The 23,122-nt window shown below is 40.7% G+C and overlaps 1 protein-coding gene across 1 annotated transcript in view; it reads right to left on the reverse strand.

Annotated features, from left to right (window-relative positions):
* The window catches only part of CAPN11 (calpain 11), a 28,539-nt gene that overhangs the window by 3,430 nt on the left and 1,987 nt on the right, over positions 1–23,122 (reverse strand). Inside the window, 15 exon segments of the mRNA XM_078155670.1 lie at positions 330–394; positions 542–599; positions 681–746; positions 1,705–1,842; positions 2,154–2,165; positions 3,502–3,671; positions 7,789–7,945; positions 8,117–8,210; positions 11,165–11,250; positions 11,642–11,707; positions 17,318–17,404; positions 17,406–17,496; positions 17,820–17,953; positions 21,951–21,993; positions 21,995–22,058. Of these exon segments, the coding sequence (XP_078011796.1) occupies positions 330–394; positions 542–599; positions 681–746; positions 1,705–1,842; positions 2,154–2,165; positions 3,502–3,671; positions 7,789–7,945; positions 8,117–8,210; positions 11,165–11,250; positions 11,642–11,707; positions 17,318–17,404; positions 17,406–17,496; positions 17,820–17,953; positions 21,951–21,993; positions 21,995–22,058 (1,331 nt within the window).

Consider the following 23,122-nt stretch of genomic DNA (forward strand, 5'->3'; position numbering starts at 1 on the left):
AACGTTGTAGGAAAGCTAATAGAGAACTGTAGATTTAGACCTCAGGCCAGGTCACCTGATTGAGGTCACCTTGTCCAGTTCCTCCATTTTACAGATGAAGATGAGGCCCTGAGAATTCCCTTACTGGGCCAGATTGGCTTGAACTGGAGTCTAGGTATGGAGTAGTTCATGTGCATAAGATATAGTGTTTAGGTGCTTTGAGGAGACAGGCAGAGCAAAGAGCCAGGGGACTCTCTTTCCCCAAGACCACAGGGGCTAGGGACTGGAGAGGATGAGGAGGGACAGGAGGACTTATGTCATTTATGGGAACCAGTGCAGAAGGTGGGTACATCCATGAGGTTCATCATGTTCTGACAGAACATGAGGCAGAAATCATCAATATTCAGGTCTTTGTCTGGGGAAGGAGAAGATAAGTTGGTGATGGGAAGAAGGGGGATGAATAGATAAGACAAGGAAGTTTACAGGGAGGGAATGATAGAGGAAGGGAAGAAGTGGGACACAAGGAGGTGCGATGGGGGCCAGAAGGGAAGGGGAAACTCACCTTTGGAGATCATCTTGTTGAGTATTTTTCCAAACCCGTGGATGTCAACCTCCTTGTCCTACAGGAGAGACAGAAAGTAAGTTCACTTGTCCCTGACACATACACCTCTCCCCACCTCCCATCTTTGAGCCCTTCTCACCTCTCCTTCTAGTTGCTCAAATATTTTCTTAAGGGATCCTTCCACATCACCCTCATTAATTTTCTCCTAGGAGTAGAGAGGCAATGAAGGAGTGGCAAGCTTTCCAGGGCTCTAGGTCACAGCCCCACCCCACAATTCTTCAATCTCCCCCCCTTCTCCCATTTCCCCTCTTACCAGATCAGGCAGTGCTGCAGTGAGAACATAATCTAACTCCCTGGAGAAAGTTGAGGAGAAGTTGATTTAGGGATAAGGGGGGTAGGTCAAGGATCATATAGTAGTCTTTTAGAGGAGGGGAAAAGAGTCTAGGAGAGCCAACATATAGGGGGAGACGTACTAGGTTGGGAGTCAATAGACCCAGGATCTAATCTCAGCTTCCCCATTAACTAGCTGTGTGACCTCAAGTAAAGCACTTCTCCCTGGGCCTTAGTATACACACACACACACACACACACACACACACACACACACACACACACACACACATATAATATGTATGTATGTATGTATGTATAATCTATAAAACAAGCTAGTATGAAACATTCTTTCTGATCCTGAAAGTCTGTGATCTGTTATACAGAATCTTGGAGTTAGATGGGGCCTCAGGGTCATCTAGTCTAATCCTTATTTCCAACAGAAACCCCTTCTACAACGTAATCAATAAATGGTCACCTAGCCTTCAAAGCAAGACCTCTGCTGATGGGGACATGGAGGCATGAGATGCCTCTCTCAGGGCAGCCATTTTCACTTCTGGACTGCCCTTATCATCAGGGAGTTTCTCCTTATATCAAAGCCAAATGTGCCTGTCCGTGACTTTGGAGCAATGGTGGACACATACACACAAGCACTTGGAATTCTGGGACGAGGAGGAGGGGAAGAGGGAGAGCAGGGGGTCAGACTTGGACTCACTGAAGTTTGCTACATTTCATAGTGAAGTCTTGAATCACAAAGTCAGCCTCCTGGTGGGGTTGGAAGGTAGAAGGCACAATGATGGACTCCCCAGAGGTAGTTGAACATGGACACAAACATCCCTCAGGTTGATGAAGTTTTCAGACTGGGCTACGCACTGATTCTTCAGGAAGAAATTCATCTTCAAGTGTATATTGCTGATGCCCTGCAACTGCATGGGCGCAGGATGGGGTGGGGGAGTAAGCATAGCAGTGCACTAGGCAACAGGGATAGCATGGGTATAGCATAGGCAATGAGGATGGGCCCCTCTGGGGAGAGTAAAGGGGGAACTCAGCTTTCAGCTTAAGTGGGTTCAAGGCCATGTTTCAGTAGAAACCCACAAGGAAGAAGATAAGGTGAAACCAGGGGTTGGTGAGGTCTCCTTGTCCAACTTAAAACAGTAATAGGTCCCCTATCTCTCTAAGACAAGCCATTTGTCCCCCAAATCTCTACTGTAGCTGAAAGGCAGGGATATATGTCTCCACTTGGTGACAGCCTGTATAAAGCCCACTGCTGTGTCTTCCATACCTCCTGTGAAATCTGGGGAAAGAGGAAAGAGGGAGAGTCAGGCCTCAGAGATGGGGGCTGGAACAGATGACTTAAATATCTTTTCCTATTCTTCTTCTCTTTCCCTCCCTTTCTTTTCCTCTCTTTCCTTCCTCCTCCACCTCCTCCTTCATCATCATCATCTCATCATCATCATCATCATCATCATCATCATCATCATCTTCTTCTTCTTCCTTTCTCTCTCTCTCTCTCTCTCTCTCTCTCTCTCTCTCTCTCTCTCTCTCTCTCTCTCTCTCTCTCTCTCTCTCTCTCTTCTCCCCTCCTGCCCGCTATGGCTCTGAATCTGGGAGATCCCTGCTGGGAGTCCTCTAAGCCATATCTTCAAAAGGTGTGAAAAGTCCAGAGTTGGGAAATGGGAAAGGTTTACCTTGGGGTGAGTGCCACTTCAGAAAGTTAAGGACAATGAGGTATCCACCTATACGTGTATCTATTATGTGTATTCTGACACACGCACAGCCTATGTGGAGCAGGGATTTAATTGTGGTACAATGGAAAAGATGAGTATATAACCATGTGTGGCCACAATGATGCATGCATTCATCCAAATAATAAATGTCTAATATATGAAAAGCACCATGCTCGTTAGTAAAAGTGAGAGGGCTTGCAAACCTTCCCCACACTCCATGTATTTAGAGCAAGAGTTTTTAACACGGAGACCACAGATTAGATTTCAGGAGGTCTATAAATTTGGATGGGGAAAAATTTACATCTTCATTTTCACTAACCTCTAATTGAAATTTAACAATCCTTTATTATTAAAAAAAAATTATAGACATTATTCTGAGAAGACTTCAGTTCGCCCAACACACACAAAAAGTTAATACCCTGGTTTAGAGGATGAAGATCAGAGAGGGGTGGAATGAACTGGGAGTCAGAACCCTTGAGTTCTAGCCCTGGCTCTGTCACTAACTAGCTCTGTGATCTTGGGCAAGGTGTTTCCTTTTTCTGAGCCATAATTTCCTCATCTATGAAATAAGGATAAAAACACCTCATGAGGTTGTTATGAGAAGCAAATGGTAAAATAGGTAAAAAAAATTATGTGAAATCTCATAATTTGGAGGGGGGAAGAACATATGTTGGAAAGTATGCAGCTGTGATGTAGAATTATTATTTGGAGGTGGGTGCATGAACTACACTACTATGTCACAGGAGTTTTATACGGAAAACACTTTGCAAATCTTAAAATGCTGTTGAAATGAGTAATATTTATATTAGTTTCTGGACAGGAACAATACTGAAAAGTACAAGGAAGAGGAAGTTATTGGGCGTAAGGTGAAAAAGGGGAGAGGAAAGTCCAGGCTCAGGTCACCTCATAAACAACAAAGCCTATGCTGTGAATGTCCCCACCCCTACTCTGCTGAGCACGGCTGTTCTTTTGCATCCAGGCAATCAGACAGCTACAGGCAATCTCATCATCATCTGGGTCATCATCAACCTCTAGCAGCTGAATCTTAAACTGGGGGTTGATCCAAAATGTAGCTGCGGAATGAAAGGAGCTGGTGGTTAGTGTGTGTGTGTGTGTGTGTGTGTGTGTGTGTGTGTGTGTGTGTGTGTGTGTATGTGTGTGTGTGTAGAAGTTAGAGATTTAGACAAAGAGATGTGTTCTATTAAAAAACAAACTAGATTACAACAATATATTACAAAGATTATACATTATGACTATATGGGATTGATACCAGGAATGCATGGGTGGTTTGACACAAGAACAACTATTAACATAATTGATTACATCAGTAATAAAAGTAACAAAAATTATATGGTTATATCAACACATAGAGAAAAAGCATTTGATATAGTACAATACTCATTTTTCCTAAAAACACTTGAAAGTTTGGATATAAATGGACTTTTCTTTAAACTGATAAGAACTATTTACCTAAAACCATCAGCAAGCATTATTTGTAGTGGGGATAAGCTAGAAGCCTTCCCAGTAAGATCAGATGTGAAATAAGGATGCCTACTGTCACCAATATTATTCAATATTATATTGGAAATCCTGACAATGATAATAAGAGAAGAAAAATAAATAGAAGGAATCAGAATATGGAATGAGGTAATAAAACTATGAGATTTTGCAGATGATATGATGATATACTTGGAAAATCCTAAAGGATCAACTAAAAAGTTAATTGAAATAACAATTTCAACAAAGTAGCAGGATATAAAGTAAGTCCACATAATTCATCAGCATTCCTTTTTATCCTTTTCTTTTTAAAAATTAATTAATTTTTAGTTTTCAACATTCACTTTCACAAGATTTTGAATTCCAAATTTTCTCTCCATCTCATCCCTCCCCCCACCCCAAGACAGCATGCATTCTGAATACCCTTTCTCCTAATCTGCCCTCTCTTCTATCTCTCCCCCCCTTCTCTTATCTCCTTCCCTTTCAATTTTCCTGTAGGACAGGATAGATCTCTATACTCAGCATTCCTATATATCGCTACAGAATCCTGCAGGAAGAGATACCTGGTGATACTCCATTTAAAATAACTCTAGAAAGTATAATATACCTGGGGTATACCTGCCAAACAACCCAAGAACTAGATGGACAAGATCATAAAAAACTTGTATACAAACAAAATCAGATTTGAATAAATGGAGAAATATTAATTCTTCATGGGTAGGCAGGGCCAACATAATAACAATGACAATTTTGCCAAATTTAATCTACATATTCAATGCCATCCCAATTAAATTAACAAAAATTATTTTACTGAGCTAGAAAAAATAATAACAAAATTCCATTTGGAAGAACAAAAGGTCAAGAATATCAAAGGAACTAAAGGGGAAAAAAGGTAAAGGAAAGAAGTTTAGCAGTACCAGATCTTAAACTGTATCATAAGGCAGTAATTATCAAAACTATCTGGTACTTGCTGAGAAATAGAAAGGTAGACCAGTGGAACAGAGTAAACACACAATTTACAACAGCAAATGAATATAGTAACGTAGTGTTTGACAAGTGTAAAGACTTAAGTTTTCAGGACAAGAATTCATTATTTGGTAAAAATTGTTGGGAAGGCTGGAAAGCAGTTTGGCACAAATTGGGCATAGTCCAATCTCTTATACCATTTACCAAGATAAGGTCAAAATGACCTAGACATAAAGGGAGATATTACAAGAAAATTTAAGAATATGGAACATATTTCCTGTCAGACTTATGGACAGGTGAACAATTTATGAACAAACAAAAGATAGCATTGTGAGATATAAAATGGATAATTTTGATTACATTAAATTTAAAAAGGTTTTATCTAAATTAAACTAATATAGCCAAGATCAGAAGAAAAGCAGAAAACTGGGAAAAATTATTATAGACAGTTCCTCAGATAAAGGTGTCACATCTCAAATATATTAACAACTTCATCAAATCTATAAGAATGAGTCATTTCCCAATTGATATATAGTCAAAGGATATGAACAGACAATTTTCTGATGAAGAAATCAAAATAATTTATAGTCATGTGAAAAAATTCTCTAAATCGTTATTGTTCAGAGAAATGCAAATTAAAACAATTTTGAGATAGCATTTTATATCTATCAGATTGGATAAAACCATAGGAGGGGAAAGTGACAAATGTTGGAGGGGATGTGGAAAAACTGGGGCCTTAATGTATTGTTGGTGGATCTGTGAGCTGATCCAACCATTTTGGAGAGTGATCTGAAATTATGCCCAGAGTTATTAAACTGCTTATACCCTTTGACCCAGCAATACCACAATTAGGTCTGTTTCCCAAGAGGACTGGGGAAAAAGGAAAAGAACCTATATGTTCTAAAATACTTATAGCAGTTCTTTTTGTGGTGGCAAAGAACTGGAAATTATGGGCATGCCTGTCAATTAGGGAGTGTCTAAACAAATTGTTGTATATGTTCATGATAGAATAGCACTCCGCTATAAGATATGACAAGCTCGATGATTTTACAAAAACACGGAAAGACGTGCACAAAATAATGAAGAGTGAAGTAAGCAGAACCAAGAGAACATTGTATACAGCACCAGCAATATTGTTTTCAGAACAACTTTGAGCAACCAAGTCATTCTGACTTTTATAAAAATCCAAATTAACTGCAAAGGTCCTATGAAGGAAGATGTTGTTTGCAACCAGAAAAAGAACCGACATACACACATATGTATGTATGCATACATACATATACATATATATATATATGTTTGTGTATGTATATACACATATACATATATATGTTTAATGGTAACCATCTCTAGGGTGGGGGCAGGGGAGAGAAAAAGTTACATGATAACTGTTGTTTATTTAAAAGGAATGGAAGGTTGTATATGAGAGATCTGCAGTTTCAGGTGCAATCCTCTTTTTTTTTGTATTCCACTTTGTTATAGAAATGCTGGTTTTATTTCTTAAGTTTAAAATTTTTAAAAATGGAATTAAAACAAAAACAAGCTAACAAACAAAAAGCTTTCCCAGAGTGGTTTAACAAAATGTGATAGATGAATGTTATGGTGCTGTAAGGAACAAAGAATGTGATGACTACAGAGAAGCATGGAAAGACTTCCATGAACTGACACAGAGTGAAGTAAGCAGAGCCAAGAAAAACAGTATGTACAGCAACTGCAACAATGTAAATGGAAAGAACAACTACCACAAAACAACAGGAAATGAATGTTACAAAATTGCAAGGAACAAACTTGGCCCCAAAGAAGAGGTATGAGAAGATATCTTCCTTAATTTCTTTGCACAGGTTGGTTAAAAGCTGTGGAAAATTACATACAGTCAGGTTTTTTTTATGTATTGATAGGTTTTGCTGATTTACCTCTCCCCCCACCCATCTTTCTCTCTCTCTCTCTCTCTCTCTCTCTCTCTCTCTCTCTCTCTCTCTCTTTTTTAATGGAGTAGTTCTCTGGGAAGAGGAGAGTGAGAGATACGCGCAATAGTGCTTGCCTGAGAAAGCAGATACTAAAATTTTCGGTGTGAGCATTTACATCTTGGAAATCAGCAAATGAAACAAATTAGGCCTCAATTTCTTGTTTTATTGATTGTCTAGACTTAAGAAAAGGATGGAGAAAATGATAATGATGTAAATCAAACTTAAAAGTGTGCCACACTGATATTTCTTTCCTTGAAGAGCCGGTTAAATATTTATCAGCATGGATACATGAGGAAATTTAGACAATGTAAAAACAAGAGATGTCAATAAAAAAAATTATTTAAGGGAAAAAACTCCTGGGGTTGGACTAGATAATCTCTGAGCTGTCTTCCAGTTTTAAATCTTATGAATTCTGAGTGAAGTTTGCCTTACTATTTAAGAGTCCTGAATCCCGTATCCATAGGTGGATTGGGTGTTCAACCGCATTATTGTCAGAGAAAAAGAACATAAATCCCCCAACAGAGAAATGGGAAGTAAAACAGAGATAGTGATAGCAGAAGGAAAGCTTTATGGGAGCTCTGAATCAGTCCAGTGGGTTTCTTTTCCTCCCTAGGGAACAATTTTTATTCTTCTGCCTTTCAATCCTTATGACCGCAGCCACCCCATCCCACGGCCCTTGATTCTCTGTAGTCTATTCACCAGAACACCCTCAGACAGGCCTGGGCTCCCCCGCCCTCTCCTCCCAGTCTCTCCCACTCACAAGGATAATTACTGCAACCTCCTGCCATGCTGCCTTTGCGCCAACTGCCCTCAGAGAGTGTTCTGTGCCATTGGCTCACATTGTCTTGGCTGAAGGCATCAGGGGTCAAGTTACAGATTTCCAGGTATGAGAACTGTTGAAATCTGAGAAAGATATTCTGGGCTTGGTGAGAGAAGAAAGAATAAAAGCAGAGAATCCAGTCACTGCCAGCTCCATGGCCTTCCTCCCTTCCTGTGAAAACCGGGGGAAAAAGAAAAAAGGAAGATTGTGAAAGGAAGTATAAAGAATGGGAGAGAAGGTTTAGAGGAAAGGAAAAGGCAACAGATACCCCATCTAGGTATACTGACCAGAATTCCCCATCTTCCAGCCTGAGCAGCAATTGTTCACGGACTTGTTGGTCCACTTCAAGCCACTCCTTGGCACTAAGAATAGAAAAGTGAATGGTCAGACCAACACCGGGAACCTGGCAAAGGACAGGAATCTCTGACTAGGTTCAAACGCTGCCTCTTTCAGTTACTACCTGCGGAATGAGGGGATTGGACTAAACGGTTTTAAAAGTCTCTTCCAGCTCTAAAGCTATGATCCTGTGACACGTAGGGAGCCATGCAATTGGATGTCCTGAAGTTGGGGATGGATCCTGACAGACTACTAGTTTGGCACTCTATACACAAATAAAGCAGATCTAAATAATTGGAGGAATATTAATTGTTCATGGGTAGGCCAAGCCAATGTCAAAAAAATGACAATATTACCTAATTTACTTATTCAGTGCCATACCAATCAAACTAAGAAAGGGTTACTTTATAGAGCTAGTAAAAATAATGAAATTATTTATATGGGGGAACAAAAGGTCAAGAATTTCAAAGAAATGAATGGGAAAAAAATGGAAAGGAAGGGAGCCCTAGCAGTACAATATTTCATACTACAAAGCTGTAATCATCAAAAACAATTTGGTATTGAGTAAGAAAAAAAGAAGTTTATCAGTATAACAGATTAGGTACATGATATACAGAAGCAAATGAGTGCAGTAGTCTAGTGTTTGATAAACCCAGACATCCCAGCTATTGGGGCAGGAACTCACTATTCAACAATAACCATTGGGAAAACTGGAAAGTAGTCTAACAGAAACTAGGTATGGACAACATCTCACACCATATTCCAAGACAAGTTCCAAATGGATACAGGATTTAGACATAAAAGGTGATACCATATTAGAGGAACATGGAAGAAATTACTTGTCAGATCAATGGGTAGGGAGGAGTTCATGATCAAACATGTGCTAGAGAATTTCACAAGAGATAAAATGGACAATTTTGATTACATGGAATTTAAAAAATTTTGTACAAACAAAACAAATGCAATTTAAAAAGAAAAGAAGCAGGAAATTGAGGGGGGGAAATCTTTTCAAGTTCCTCTGATAAAGGTTGCATTTCTAAGATATATAGGGAACTGACTCAAATTTATAAGAATAAGAGTCATTCCCCAACTGTCAAATGACCAAGAGATGTGAAGAGGCTGTTTTCAGAGGAAGAAATTCAAATTATCAATAGCCATATGAAAAAAATGCTCTGTCACTAATAGAAAAATGCAAATTAAAGCAACTCTGAGGTACCACCTCACACCTATAAGATTAGCAAAATTGACAAAAAAAGAGAAATGACAAATGCTAAAGGGGCTGTGGGAAAATGAGTACTTTACTGTTGGTGGAATTTTCTGGACAGCAATTTTGGAACTATGCCCAAGAAGCTGTTAAATTGTGCATACCTTTTGACCAATGGAAGAAATTACTTGTCAATATTACTACTAGGTCTATTCCTTCAAAGAGATCAAAAAAAGAGGAAAAGGACCCATCCATCCAAAAACGTTTATGGCAACTCTTCATGGCATCAAAGAATTAGAAATTGAGCAGATGCCTATCATTTGGAAAATGGCAGAAGACTCATTTTGCAGATTGAGGCATGTCTATATATCTCTATCTCTATCCATATCTATCTATCTATCTATCTATCTATCTATCTATCTATCTATCTATCAGACATGGTTAATGAAGGGAATTTGTTTTGCTTGACTATAACATGTTCTTAACAGGGGTTTTGTTTTTCTTGCTTTCTCTATGGACAGTAGAGAGGGAGATGGGAGGCAAAGAATTCAGAACTGAAAATAAAATAAATTGAATTTTTAAAAAGACTACTAGCTTGGTTTTACCGTCCCAAGTAGACTTTTTTAAAAAATTCCATTTTATTTTATTTTTAGTTTTGAATTCTCTCCCTCCCCCTCTCCTACCCATTGAGAAAAGAAAAGCAAAACCCATTACAAATATGTATAGTCATACAAAATAAATTTCCATATTAGCCATGTTCAGACAGAAAAAGAAAGAATGAAAAGAAGATATGCTTCAATGTGCCTTCTGAGTCTATCCACTCTCTTTGAGGAGGTGGGAAACATGTTTCCTCATGGACCTTTGGAATTGTGGTTGGTCATTGTGTTGACCAGAGTTCCTAAGTCTTTGAAAGCTGATTATTTTTTAGCTATTATTGCTATTATTGTATAAACTGTTGTCCTGGCTCTGCTCACTTCACTTTGCATCAGTTTATACAAAGGGTTATTTTTAAGCCATTTCCCTCATCATCATTTCTTATAGCACAATAATATTCTATCACATTTATATGCCATATCTTGCTCATCCATTCCCCAATTGATGGGTCCCACCTCTGTTCCCAATTCTTTGCCACCACGGAATGAGCTGCTATAAATATTTTTGTACATATGGATCATTTTATCTTTCTCTGATCTCTCTCTCTTTCTCTCTCCCCACCTCCCCTTCTCCTGTTCCTCTTTCTGTCTCTCTCTGTCTCTCTTTCCTCCTTCCTCCCTGTCCCTCTCTCTTTTTCTGTCTCTGTCTCTGTCTTTCTCTAGTTCTTGGAAGACAAGAGAAAATTTCAGAAACCCTGGCTCCTCCACATCCTCCTCTTCTCCCTTCTCATCCCAGTGGCTGAGCTCAAGTCAGGTATAAGTGCAGCCCTGTCTAGCAGCACCAGGGATGGACAAGAGGATCCATCCATCATCCTGATCCCAACATCCTAATCCATACTCAACTTTCCCTATCTCTTGGTCTAGCCCATGGTGAGGTTCATAGATCCTAGGGCCTTCTGCCAGGACTCCTGTATGCTACATCTTCCAGAGGAACATGGGGGGAAATGTAAAGGAGGAAGGGTTTGCCCCTCAACAGGAGGCTTGGTGCATGGCCTCATCAATGACATTGCCCAGAGAACTCTACACCTCAACACAGACTTTAGTGCTGGGTAGGCCCTCTGGTCCCTCATCCCTAGCTATGAAGCATGTGTGGGAGGCAGGGAAAGGGGTGGGAGGGACTTACTTGTCACTCCAGGATCCTTTCCATTCCACCTGGCCTCAAGGATTTTGAATACAGATTAGGTTCTCTGTTCTGCCCTGGTAGCTGATCTGCTGGTAGAGGATTTTTAGTATCAGGAAGGGCCCCTTCCAGGAGTCAGAGGAAACAATGGAATATCTTCCCTCCTCATCTCTGCCCCATGGTCTCTCTGTTCCTTTAAGATGTAGCTCAGACACCATCTTCTACATGAAAGCTTTCCCAATCCTTTCAACCTCTCATGCCCTCTCTCCCAAACTATTTTGAATTTAACTGCTTTGTATATATTCTCTTTATACTTAATTTGAACATAATTATTTGTATACTTATTTTCTCCATCAGAATAGGAGCTTCTTGAGAGTAGGGGCTATTTGAGTTTTTCTGACTATATCACTCGCACCTAGTTCAGTGCCTAGCACTCTTAAGCAACACTTAATAAATGCTTAGGGAATGATTGATCATGGGGTCCTTAAGCTCAGTTGCTGAATAAGCATGGCCCCTCATCAGCTTCATGTAAGTCACAGCCTCTGTCTGGTTCCTTGCAGACTAGAGGATGGGAAGAGTGCTAAGCTCAGCTCAGGGCTTTCAGAGTAGGATTTCTTGAGGTAAGGCTGAGGGAGTTGGGATTGGGGAGAGAATGTGCCAGGATCACAGATTTCCTCACATTCTCTTCTTCTCCCATCTCCTCCTAAGTACAGCATCCAGGTACAAGTGAGATCCTGCCTAGTGGCATCAAGAATGGATGAGAGGATGGTCATGACCCCAAATGTGGGCAGTGATTTCCTTCCCGCATAGGAAAGTCCAGGGCACCTGTGTCCTATGGGGTGGAGAGTCCCTTCTATGTCTTATACAAAGGAGAGTGAGGGAAGAGAGTCCACTTTGTGGAGATGCCTGGGCCCTGATACTCTCCCCAGGACCATGACTTTAGGGTTTAAGGGGTGGGATTTGTACCACTCTTGCAAATCAGGAACCAAAAAGAGCCTTCTTCACCCCAGGAGGTAATGATCTTCACCCTTGGCCCTCTCCTAGTGCTCCATTCTATACCTAATATACTTATCATGTAATAATGGTTCAGAGGATCACAGGATAACAGAGCTTAGAAGGACCTCAGAAATCATCTATTCCAAACTGTCTCCCCAGTTTCACAAATAAGGTAACGAAGACCCCAAGATGTTAAGTGATTTGCCCGAAGTCACACAGATGGCTTCACAGGTAGGATTTGAACATAGGTCCTTTGACTCCATAGCCAGTATTGTTTCCACTGCACATACTGTATTATGGTTGTTTCCACAAAAGAGGAAGTTATGTGAAAGTAGCAACATGTATTATCTAAATACTCTTCTTCTTCCTTTCCTGTTTCCCCTATCCCTTCGAAATTTAGCACAGTACTTTATACAGTAAGCTCCCAGAGGGCAGGAATTGTTTCATTTTTATAGTTGTAAACCCAGTGCCTAGTCTAGTGCCTAGCACACAAGGGGCACAATCAATACTTATTGAGTATTGACTGAATACATATTTGCTGTTGTCATTGCATGTAAGCAGGAACTTAATAAACATTTGTTGTTTTATTATTATAGTCTATTTTGGAAAACACTGTATTGAAGGAAAGAGTAGGCTGTCCTGTCTTAGTACCAAGGCCATGGTCAGACAACTTCATATGTATATATACATATATATATATATATATATATATATATATATATATATATATATATATATATGTACACACACATACACATATATACATATGTATACACAGACACATACACACACATATGCACTGGGCTTGGAATCAGGAAGACTCATCTTCAGAAGTTCAAATATAGCCTCAGAAACTTACTAGCTGTGTGACCCTGGGCAAGTCACTTCATCCTGCTTGCCTCAGTTTCCTCACCTGTAAAATGAGCTGGAGGAGGAAATGGTAAATCACTCCAGTATCTTTGCCAAGAAAACCCCAAATGGGGTCATGAAGAGTCTTACATGACTGAATCTACTGAACAACATCAAAGTGTATGTGTGTGTATATACATATATAAAAAGTTATCATATATGCATACACATTCATATGTATTATATATATATATTTCTAAGTGTATGTGTTGTTATATGTTATACATAGTATATATGTGTGTTTTTTTTCTATCAGGAAAAATCTACATTCTTACCCTCCCATCCCCCTCCCATCCCCCAAAAACTGAGAACAAAAGAAAAACAAAACCCATTATAAACATGTATCATCAATCAAAATAAATTTCCATACTGTCTTTGTCCAAAAAACCCCATCTTTCTCTGGTTAGTAGTTAGTCTAATAAGACTTCCTAATTCTTTCAAAGTTGTTTGCCTTTATCATATTGTTTTTACTGTACACATTTTCCTCCTGCTTCTGTTCACCTTACTCTGCACCAGTTCATACAAATCTTCCCAGGTTTCTCTGTAACCCTCTTCATCATTTCTTTTAGCACAACAGTATTCTACCACATTCTAACTCTTATCATCCATTCCTTATTTTATAGGCACCCCTCAGATTCTCATTCTCTGCCACCTTAAAAAAACTAAATATGTTTTTCTACGTCCTTGGAATTTGTTTTGCTTAGGATTTAATCTTCCTTAAGCTACCCTTCTTCTAATTGCCCCTCCCTCCTTCTCTCCTTTCCCTCCCATTTTCTCATTGAGTGAAATGTATTTCTGTATTAAACTCTGTGTGTGTGTGTGTGTGTGTGTGTGTGCGCGCGCACATGCGTGCATGCATATATTCTTCCTTCCTTTGACCAGTTCAGAAGAGAGGGAAGCTGACGTATCAGCTGCTAACCTCATCTTCCTTCCTTTTCGTTTGTATAGATGTCTATTTGCACTCTGATTATGTGAGATAATTTTCCTAACCTTCCTTTTCTTCTCTCTCCCCCACCCTAGTGCGTTCCTCTTCCCCTCTTTCCATTCTTCTTTTAACATCATCAAGACATAACACAACCACTCCCAGGCCTTGTTTAACTGTGCTTCCTCTATGACCCTGGAGGATGATAGGGTTCAGACACATGTATCATCTTCACATATTCAAATGTAAGAAGCTTTCTCCTTGTTTAGTCTTTATTACTGCTCCTTCATATTTACCTTTCAAGGTTTCTCTGCCCTCCTGTGTTTGAACTTCAAAGTTTCTATGCAGCTTTGTTCTTTTCATCTGGAATGCTTCAAAATTTTTTATTTCATTGAAGTTCTGGTTTTTCCCTGTAAAATTATACTCAGTTTTGCTGGGTAAGTTATTCTTGGTTGCAAGCCCATATTCTTTGCTTTCTGGAATACTGTATTCCAAGTTCTCCACTGCTTTGTAGTGGTGGCTGCTAAATCATAGGTGATCCTATGTAGTTGAATTCTAGCTTTCTGGCTGCTGCAGCATATTTTTTTTCTATGACCTAGAAGCTCTAGATTTTGGTTACGATGTTCCTGAGAGCTTTCATTTTGGGGTTTCTTTCAGTTGGTGACCAATGGATTCTTCCTATTTTCCCTTTACTCTCTGGTTCTAAGTGATCTGGGCAGCTTTCTTTTAAGATTTCTTGAAATAATAATAAAAACAAAACCCACACAAAGATTTCTTGAAATAGAATGTCTAGGCTCTTTTTTGGTCATGATGTTTAGATAGTCCAATGATTTTTAAATTTTTTCTCCTCAATGTGTTTTTCAGATCAGTTTTTGGTATGTGATACTTCCCATTTTTCCATATTTTTTAGTCTTTTGACTTTATTTAATATTTCTTGCTGATTCGTGGAGTTATTGGCCTCTGTTTCTAATTTTTCAGAGGGTTTGCTGCTTGGTTAAGATTTTGTACCTTTTGTGCCAAGCTGATAACTCCCTCTCCAATTCTTTCTTCCATAGGTCTTATATCTTTTCAATTTTTCTGCAAGCACTCTTATTCCACTTATATTTTTTTTTAAAAACTCTTGCTTCATCTCTTCCAATAATTCTAGTTGCATTTATGCACAAGCTGTGTTTTTCTCTGAGGCTTTCCTTGAAGATAGTTTGGAATCATTCTTTTCTTCTGTATTTGTGTCTTGAGCATCCTGCCACCATGACTTTTTATGGTGGGGTTCTTTGTTGTTTGTTTGTTTGCTCATTCTTCCAGCTTGCTTCCTAACTTCAGGCTGGGATCTGTGGCACTTCCGAAGAGAAGATCTGGATTGGTCTTGAGGCTGCTTTCTTGGTGTTATTAAATTCTCTGTTATTTCAGCTGGGGTCTTGCAAGCTTTCAGTGCTACCGAAGTGGACTAATCCAGGAAATAGTCTGTTTGCTGCCCTCCTGGTCTAAGCTCTGCAGATTTCTGACCTGGATTTTGGTATGAGCAGTAGTAGACTGCTACTGGACCTCAGCCGTGTCACTCAGCTGGAAAGCTCTGTTGGTTCATAGCAATGGAATTGTAGGCTCCCCTTTGCTCTGGGATTCCTGCCCTGGTTTTTCCTTTGCAGACTGGGCTAGATGCTAGAAGTGAGACCTGGCTCTGCTCCTAGGGTCTGAACCCTATGGCTACTATTTTCTTTGGAGCCTCATTTTTTTTTTCAGTACATTCATTACATGGGCCAGGGCCTGCCTACCCAGGAATATCTTCCCCTTGCTCAATTCTCTTTCTTAGTCCACCCTGGATTCTTGACCCAGAACTGCATGGTGCCAGTTGGCATTTGTCCCCATTGAGGTGTCCTGGTATGGTGTCTGGGACTTCTTCTTGCCCTGGTGTACAGTTTTTCTGTGGGTGCTGGAGCGGTCTGTGAAAAATGTGCTCCTCCACTCTTTCCTGTTGCTGCTGAAGTGAATCAAGATTAGAGCTCTTAGGATGGTCCAGAAAACGAAACCACGCTGTTGTCCAGGACACTGTGGGCTTATACTGATGTAACTAGTTGATTTGGAACACTGGAATTCCATTTTTTTCCTGTCTTGTTCCCCCCACCCCACCCCCCATTTGCTTGTAAGGACAGTTATACCCCAGAAAGGTTCCTTCAGTTACATAAAATTCTGTTTGTGAAATGACTTCATTGCCCCGTTCATAATTCTTGTCTTGTTAGGGTTCTTCCAGTTGGTAGAACTTTCAGAGCTCTTGCCTTTGAAAAGTGGAAGGATCTCAATTTTGGATATTGTCATGTTTTCACCATTTTATTTTATTTTGTTTTCTTTTTTTGTTGGTCTTTTTTTGGTCTTTTTTGTTTGTTTTTTTTTAAATGAAGCTATATAAAGCTTGTGGATTAAACAGAATAAACTTCTAAATTAAAAAAAAAAAAGAAAAATGTGCTCCTGGCCCAACCTTGTTCCCGTTGTCTGCAGACCTCTTTGTCTTTCTCTCTATGCTGAATGAGGCTAGATAAATGAGCCACTATGACTTTTTCTATATTTCCCCTTCAGGATTTGGTCTGGTGCATTTTCTAGATCTGTTTGGAGGAGTTTTCTGGAAAGGAGCTCAGGTTTCTACTTCCCCCTACTCTGCCATCTTGGCTCTGCCTGGTCAAATGCCTTCTCAAAGGGAAGGCTAAAAAGGAAAAACAACCTATCCCCTATCTCTCCTCTCCACCTACATTCCAGGGGTCAACAAGAAGGGCATGGTCCTCTGGGACCTAGGCCAGCACAGTATCCTGCACCTATAAGGTATTTAGCAACTATTTGTTTAACTTTGAAAGACTTAAAAACTTTGATCAGTGCAATGACCAGCTATGATTCCAGAGGAAAGGACTCCTAGTGAAGCATGTTATCCACCTCCTTCCTGACAAAAAGGTGATGGACTCGGGCTACAGAATGAGACATTTATTTTTTGGACATAGCCAATGCAGGAATATATTTTGCTTGACTATGTATGTTTGTTACAAGGGTTGTATTTTTTTTTCAATGGATGAGGAAAGTAAAATGGAGAGAAGGTAAGTTTTCATTAATTGAAGAAAATCTTAAATGTTTAGTCAAGTGAAGCAGTGTTGGGGACGGTTAGGTAGCGCCTGTGGTGGAAAAAGTGATAAGAGGGGGCAGTTAGGTGGCTTAGTGGATAGAGCACCGGCCCTGAATTCAGGAGTACCTGAGTTCAAATATGGCCTCAGACACATAACACTTACTGGCTGTGTGACCCTGGGCAAGTCACTTAACCCCATTGCCTAGCCAAAAAAAAAAGTGTTAAGAACATCTCTTACTTCAATACTACAGTCCATTAAGGACCCTCGTTGTAAGGTCCTCTGGATGAGGGTAAGCAGGTTTTTTGGGGGGTATTTGGAGGTTGTATGTTTCAGCCACACCCCCTATAAAGTCCTCAGAGCCTTTAGTTGAAGTGCCCCCAGTAAATGCTTCATATGAACCATTCAGCCTGTAGATGTGGAGAGGACAAGTACTCAGTCAACAACCATTTATTAAGATTTCTCAGAATAATATGCTTAGGTGCACAGGATTGGGGCAACTAAGTGGCACAGTGGATATTAAGCATCACTGTATGCCAGGCATTGTATTAAGCACTGGGCATACAAAGTATGGTCCCTAACTGCAAGGACAGTGAAGAACCAGAGAGACACTCCATTGGAAGGTTTGGTACCTGAGTACCGGAAGAGCAATAGAGGAAGGTGAGTAACTGGTGGGAGTGAGAGGACCAGGGGAGCAATGCATGGTTGAGGGTTTCCCAAACTGGGGACTCATTTAGCATAGGCCTTCTCCAGCAGGGCAGTCCAGAATTCATTCATCTCAGCCCACTGCACAAACACTAGACAGTTATCTTCTGTGGGCAGCAGATCATCCACCACCACGTCTAACTACTCCCCAAACTGCCAGATCTGTGGGCACAGAAATAGGTACCGGTCACAGGACCTAGGGCTCTGCCTGCCCAAGAGTCTGCAGCCAGAGCTCCTCCTGGTGGTTGATTTCCAGGCAGGCACCTTTACCATCACCTTTGTTGACCGCCCCATCAGCCCCCTGAATAACGGAGAATCAGGACACCCCAGGACTACTCTTAGCTCTGTCACTAATTCAATGTGAGTCCTTAGGCAAATCATTTTTCCTTTTCAGTTTCCTCATCTATAAAGTGAGAGGGTCAGATTAGATCATGAATTGTTAAAGCTTTTTGTGTGTCATGGACTCCTTTTACAATCTGGTGAAGCCTGTGGACACTTTCTCAGAATAATATGCTTAGATACAGAGGATTGGGGCAGCTAGGTGGCACAGTGGATAGAGCACTGGTCCTGGAGTCAGAAGGGCCTGAGTTCAAGTCCAGCCTCAAACACACTTACTAGCTGTGTGATCTTGGGCAAGTCATTTAACCCCAGTTGCCTCCAAGAAGAAGAAGAAATGCATAAGCTTACAAAAGAAATCAATTATATTTAAATGCGGTTATGAAAACATCAATAAAACAAATTTATGGACCCCGGGTTAAGAACTCCTGGAATAGATGATCTTTAAGCTTTCAGGTCCTTTCCTCTGCTTCAAGGACCTGTAAGTTTCGCCAATGGAGTATCTATCAGGGCTGGCCAGACCTTGGGCTCTTTGGGGCCATCGCAGCTCCCCAGGACTCTTGGGGACTGCCTGTTCCAGCCCACAGGCCATTGTGTTTCCCTGACCACCCCTCCCTTCACCCCCCATGCCTGTCCCCTATCCACCTACATCTGGTCAGAATAGTAAGTTCGTAAGTACCTAGCACAAAGAGGAAATAGCAGGAAGTAAGCAAAAGGACACCTGGGAGTCATGGACAGACTGTCCCAAAGATCAAAGGGGCATAATTTATAAACTGTATTATATATTAACCAAAAATCACATTGTGGAGCTACGTGCTGAATCAGGAGAAGCCATGTAGGTGCTGCTGTCTGGGCCTTTTCATTCTATGATACATAAATCTCAGATAAATTCCAGACCTCCACAGTTAAGATGACCAGATCACCAATTGGCGCTAATAATTTTGAAATGGTGCGGACATGTAAACTTTAAAGTTTTACTGATGAGGTCCTGAGTTCAAATCTAGCTTCAGACACTTAACACTTACTAGCTGCGTGACCCTGGGCAAGTTACTTAACCCCAGTCGCCTCACTAAAAAAAAAAAATGGACATTTGGGGCAGCTAGATAGATATCAGTAGATAGAGCACCAACTCTGGAGTCAGGAGGACCTGAGTTCAAATCTGGTCTCAGACCAGAGACTTGACACTTACTAGCTGTATGACCCTTGGCAAGTCACTTAACCCCAATTGACTTGCCAAAAAATAAAATAAAATAAAATGAAAATGAAAAAAAAAGTTGGGTTTTTTTTTTTGCTTTTAGGCAATTGGGGTTAAGTGACTTGCCCAGGGTCACACAGCTAGTAAGTGTCAAGTGTTTGGTCTGAGGCCTCATTTGAATTCAGGTCCTCCCAACTTCGGGGCCGGTGCTGTATCCACTGCGCCACCTAGCTGCCCCAAAAATAAAGTTTTACTGACAACTTTGCAATTATTTGGACATGTTAATGAACTGGTGGCACAGTTCCCTCTGCTCCAAACTCTGTAAAAAACTCCATTTCCTGTCCCCATGCTGTCTGCCTCTGTACCCCTTCTTACCACTTGTCTCTGTATAGTCTGTGCCATTCGCCCCACCCACACACCCACCCTCTGTGCCTTATTAAGTGTGATTACAGCCCCACTCCCTGCTACCATCATGGTCTTTGCCCTTGGGTACTCAAAGTTCCAGATGTACTCGCCTCATTTCATAATTTCATAAATTAATGATCAACTCACCTTTGTATCTGCCCTTTGTCCATAACACCTTTGATGTACCACTGACAACCCAGACTTGGGTGGTTTGGTCTAGCCCTGATTTCTCAGGCCCTTCCCACCTCCATCCATCCATCCATCCATCCATGGGTCCCATATCTCAGTAGAACTGGCAGAAAGCTGAGGAGGTGGCTTTGAGGTTGTCTCTGCTATAGTGTTTTCTAGGAAAGTCATTGACCTTGTGTCATTTTCTCTGGCAGTCTGTCAGGTTCAAGGCATCCAGACCTTTAAACTGCTCAGAGAAAGACCAGAACAAGGGAAGCTTTCTCTCTCTCCCCTGCTTGAAGCAGGCCTCTCTGATCTTTCTGAAATCCTAGAGAGTTTTCATCAATTTACATAGCACATATGTCTTTGGGCACTTACTGTCTTATTTATTTTCCCCATGTTAGGTTTTCCTCCCCAGCTACACTCAAGGCTGGGGTTATGGCAGGGATTCCATCTTCTCTGGGTAACCCCAGGCCCCCCCAACTTTCTGCAGACCAAAATTACTGACAGTCAGAGGAACCCCTAGAGTTGTGGATGTCAACCTCTTCATCCCAGAAACCTACCCCAGGTTTCTCCCCACAGGACCAGACTGAATAATGATTCTGGAAGAAGCTTCTGTCACCTAATCTGCTTAATTTGTTATACTTTCTTTTGTTGTTGTTGTTTTTGGTTAGGCAATGGGGTTAAGTGACTTGCCCAGGGTCGCACAGCTAGTAAGGTCAAGTGTCTAAGGCCAGATTTGAACTCAGGTCCTCCTGACTCCAGGGCTGGTGCTGTATCCACTGCACCATATAACTGTCCCTTCAGGCTCTGCTTTTTCCAGCTCTCCTGCTTAATTCAAGCTCAGCTAGGATAGAGAGCTTTCAGAAGCCAGAGTCCTATCCATAACATGGTGAGATGTCTAAGAAGTCAAGTGGAGGAGGCTCTGGGTGTGTAAAAATTTCATATACATATATATATATATACACACACACACATATACATATATACACACATACACACATACATATATGTGTGTATATGCATATATGCATGTCATGTGTGCATACGTATATACACAGATGAAATTATATATAATACATGCATATAAATAAAGTATATACTTATGTACATATATGCATATATGTGTGTGTACATATATAATATATATATATATATATATATATATATTTTCCCCCCCCCCCAATCTAGACTGTTAATTTTGTTAGAGTAGAGAATTTCCCACATGGAAACTCTTAACCAATGCAGAGTTGCCTGGGAGGGACACTACTCAGTGATTTGTTCACAGCCTAACTCACAGAACCCCTTTCCCCCCCAAGTCTCAGCTTGGGCACCAACAACATGAAACCTTTTCCTGATGCTCCCCACTGTGAGTGCCCTCTCTTCCAAACTACCTTGGATTTAACTACTTTGTATATATTCTCTCTATATATACATGTATGCATGTATGTATGTATGTGTGTGTATGTGCATATATGTATGTGTGTCTATATGTATGTGTGTCTATACATATACATACATACCTACATATACACACATATATATATATATATATACATGCATGCATGCATGCATACACACACATGTATGCCTACGAACACAAACTTGTCTTCCATTAGAATATAAACTCTTTGTGAGTAGGGATTGTTTCATTCTCTGTATTTGTATCCCTGAGCTCCCGCACAGTCCCTGAAACATATTAATAAATGTTTGTTATTTGACTAATTGATGTCATGGTATGTCAAGGGCAAGACTTAAACTGAAGTCTTCTTGGCATCAAGGCTAAGCCATAGTCCTCTCTTCTCTGTCCCTCCCTTCTACATATACACATTTTGTTTTAGGTCAAGTTGTGATTTTATTGTCATAGAGAGCTCTTAGTGTGGAAATATCCTCCACTAATGCAAATCAGCAACTGACAGGATTAAGAGAGTTGCCTGAGGCACATGACTTAACCAAGGTCACCCAGCTTGGCAGGACTTTAACCAGGACTTTAGCCCAGGTCTGCCTGACTTGAAGAGCAGCCTTTTATCCATCATGACATACAATTGACATTACCTGAAAGTAGAAAATGCCTGCGTAGTACTCCTGGAAGCTTTGTCACCTGGTAGAGCAGTTTTTCCTGGAGGGTAAGGGAACTCATGGCAGCAAGGAGCCAGCAGTCCCCTGGAGAGAGAGAAAAATAGGCCAGCATAGGTATTATTCCCCTACCTCTGTGCCCTTTGACCTCAGCCTTCATGGTAGCAGAATCCACATTCTTTCGCACCTGACCAAGGTACCCACACTGCAGAATGCCAGTAAAAATCCACATCATCCCCACAAATGGATTCTTGGGTCAGGTTTACTGGAGGCCCAGGTAGGCATGAAAGAGAAATATTGAGGAAGATAAAAGCTGGCAAGGTAGATTTCCATACACTTTTTTTTACTGAGTCTCACCTAAGGTCTAGCTCCTCATGGAATGGCCCAACTCCTTGGAAAACCACCCTTCCTTGCACCAAGACTTTTTTTTTTTGGCAATTGGGGTTAAGTGGCTTGCCCAGGGTCACACAGCTAGTAAGTGTCTGAGGCCAGATTTGAACTCAGGTTCTCCTGACTCCAAGGCCAGTGCTCTATCCATTGTGCCGCCTAGCTGCTCCCCTTCCTTGCTAAGGGACAGAAATCCTTTTTCTGATTCTAGATCAATAATCCTAAATCAAAGCCAGATTGTTTATCTTGAGAATCCGGAGTTCAAACACTTAGCTTTGGGAGTTCACTTTGGTTCATAGGTTTTAAATATAGTAAATAGTGGCCCGAAGGCCTGCGTCTCTTTCTGGCTGAGTCCTTAGGAGATAAAGCTAGGAAGAGAATAGTGAATCTGGTCTAAGAGCTCTGTGGTAAGGAGAAGGTGTGGGCAAAGCCCTCTCTTCTGCCTTTTAGTCTTTTCTGTACCTTGGCAGGGAGTAAGGGTTTGCCAAAGATCTGGACAGAGGCATCTACTGCTAAGTAGATACCAACAGAGATACTATATGCTTTCCACCACGATGTACAATTGACTTATTACTATTATCATTTTTATTACCATTTATCATTACCATTATTACAATTCTATTACCATTAATTACCATTTATATTATTACTATTTATTAGCATTAATAATTAGATTAGCCTCATAACCAGCTATGGTACACTTGGAAGGAAGAGGAAAGGAAGGAACGAGAAGCTGAGAGGAATGAAGCAGCAGGTGGAGGAGA

The sequence above is a fragment of the Phascolarctos cinereus genome, unplaced genomic scaffold, assembly GCF_003287225.1.
Source record: "Phascolarctos cinereus isolate Bilbo 61053 unplaced genomic scaffold, phaCin_HiC Scaffold_5;HRSCAF=322, whole genome shotgun sequence".
Taxonomy (NCBI): Eukaryota; Metazoa; Chordata; class Mammalia; order Diprotodontia; family Phascolarctidae; genus Phascolarctos; species Phascolarctos cinereus.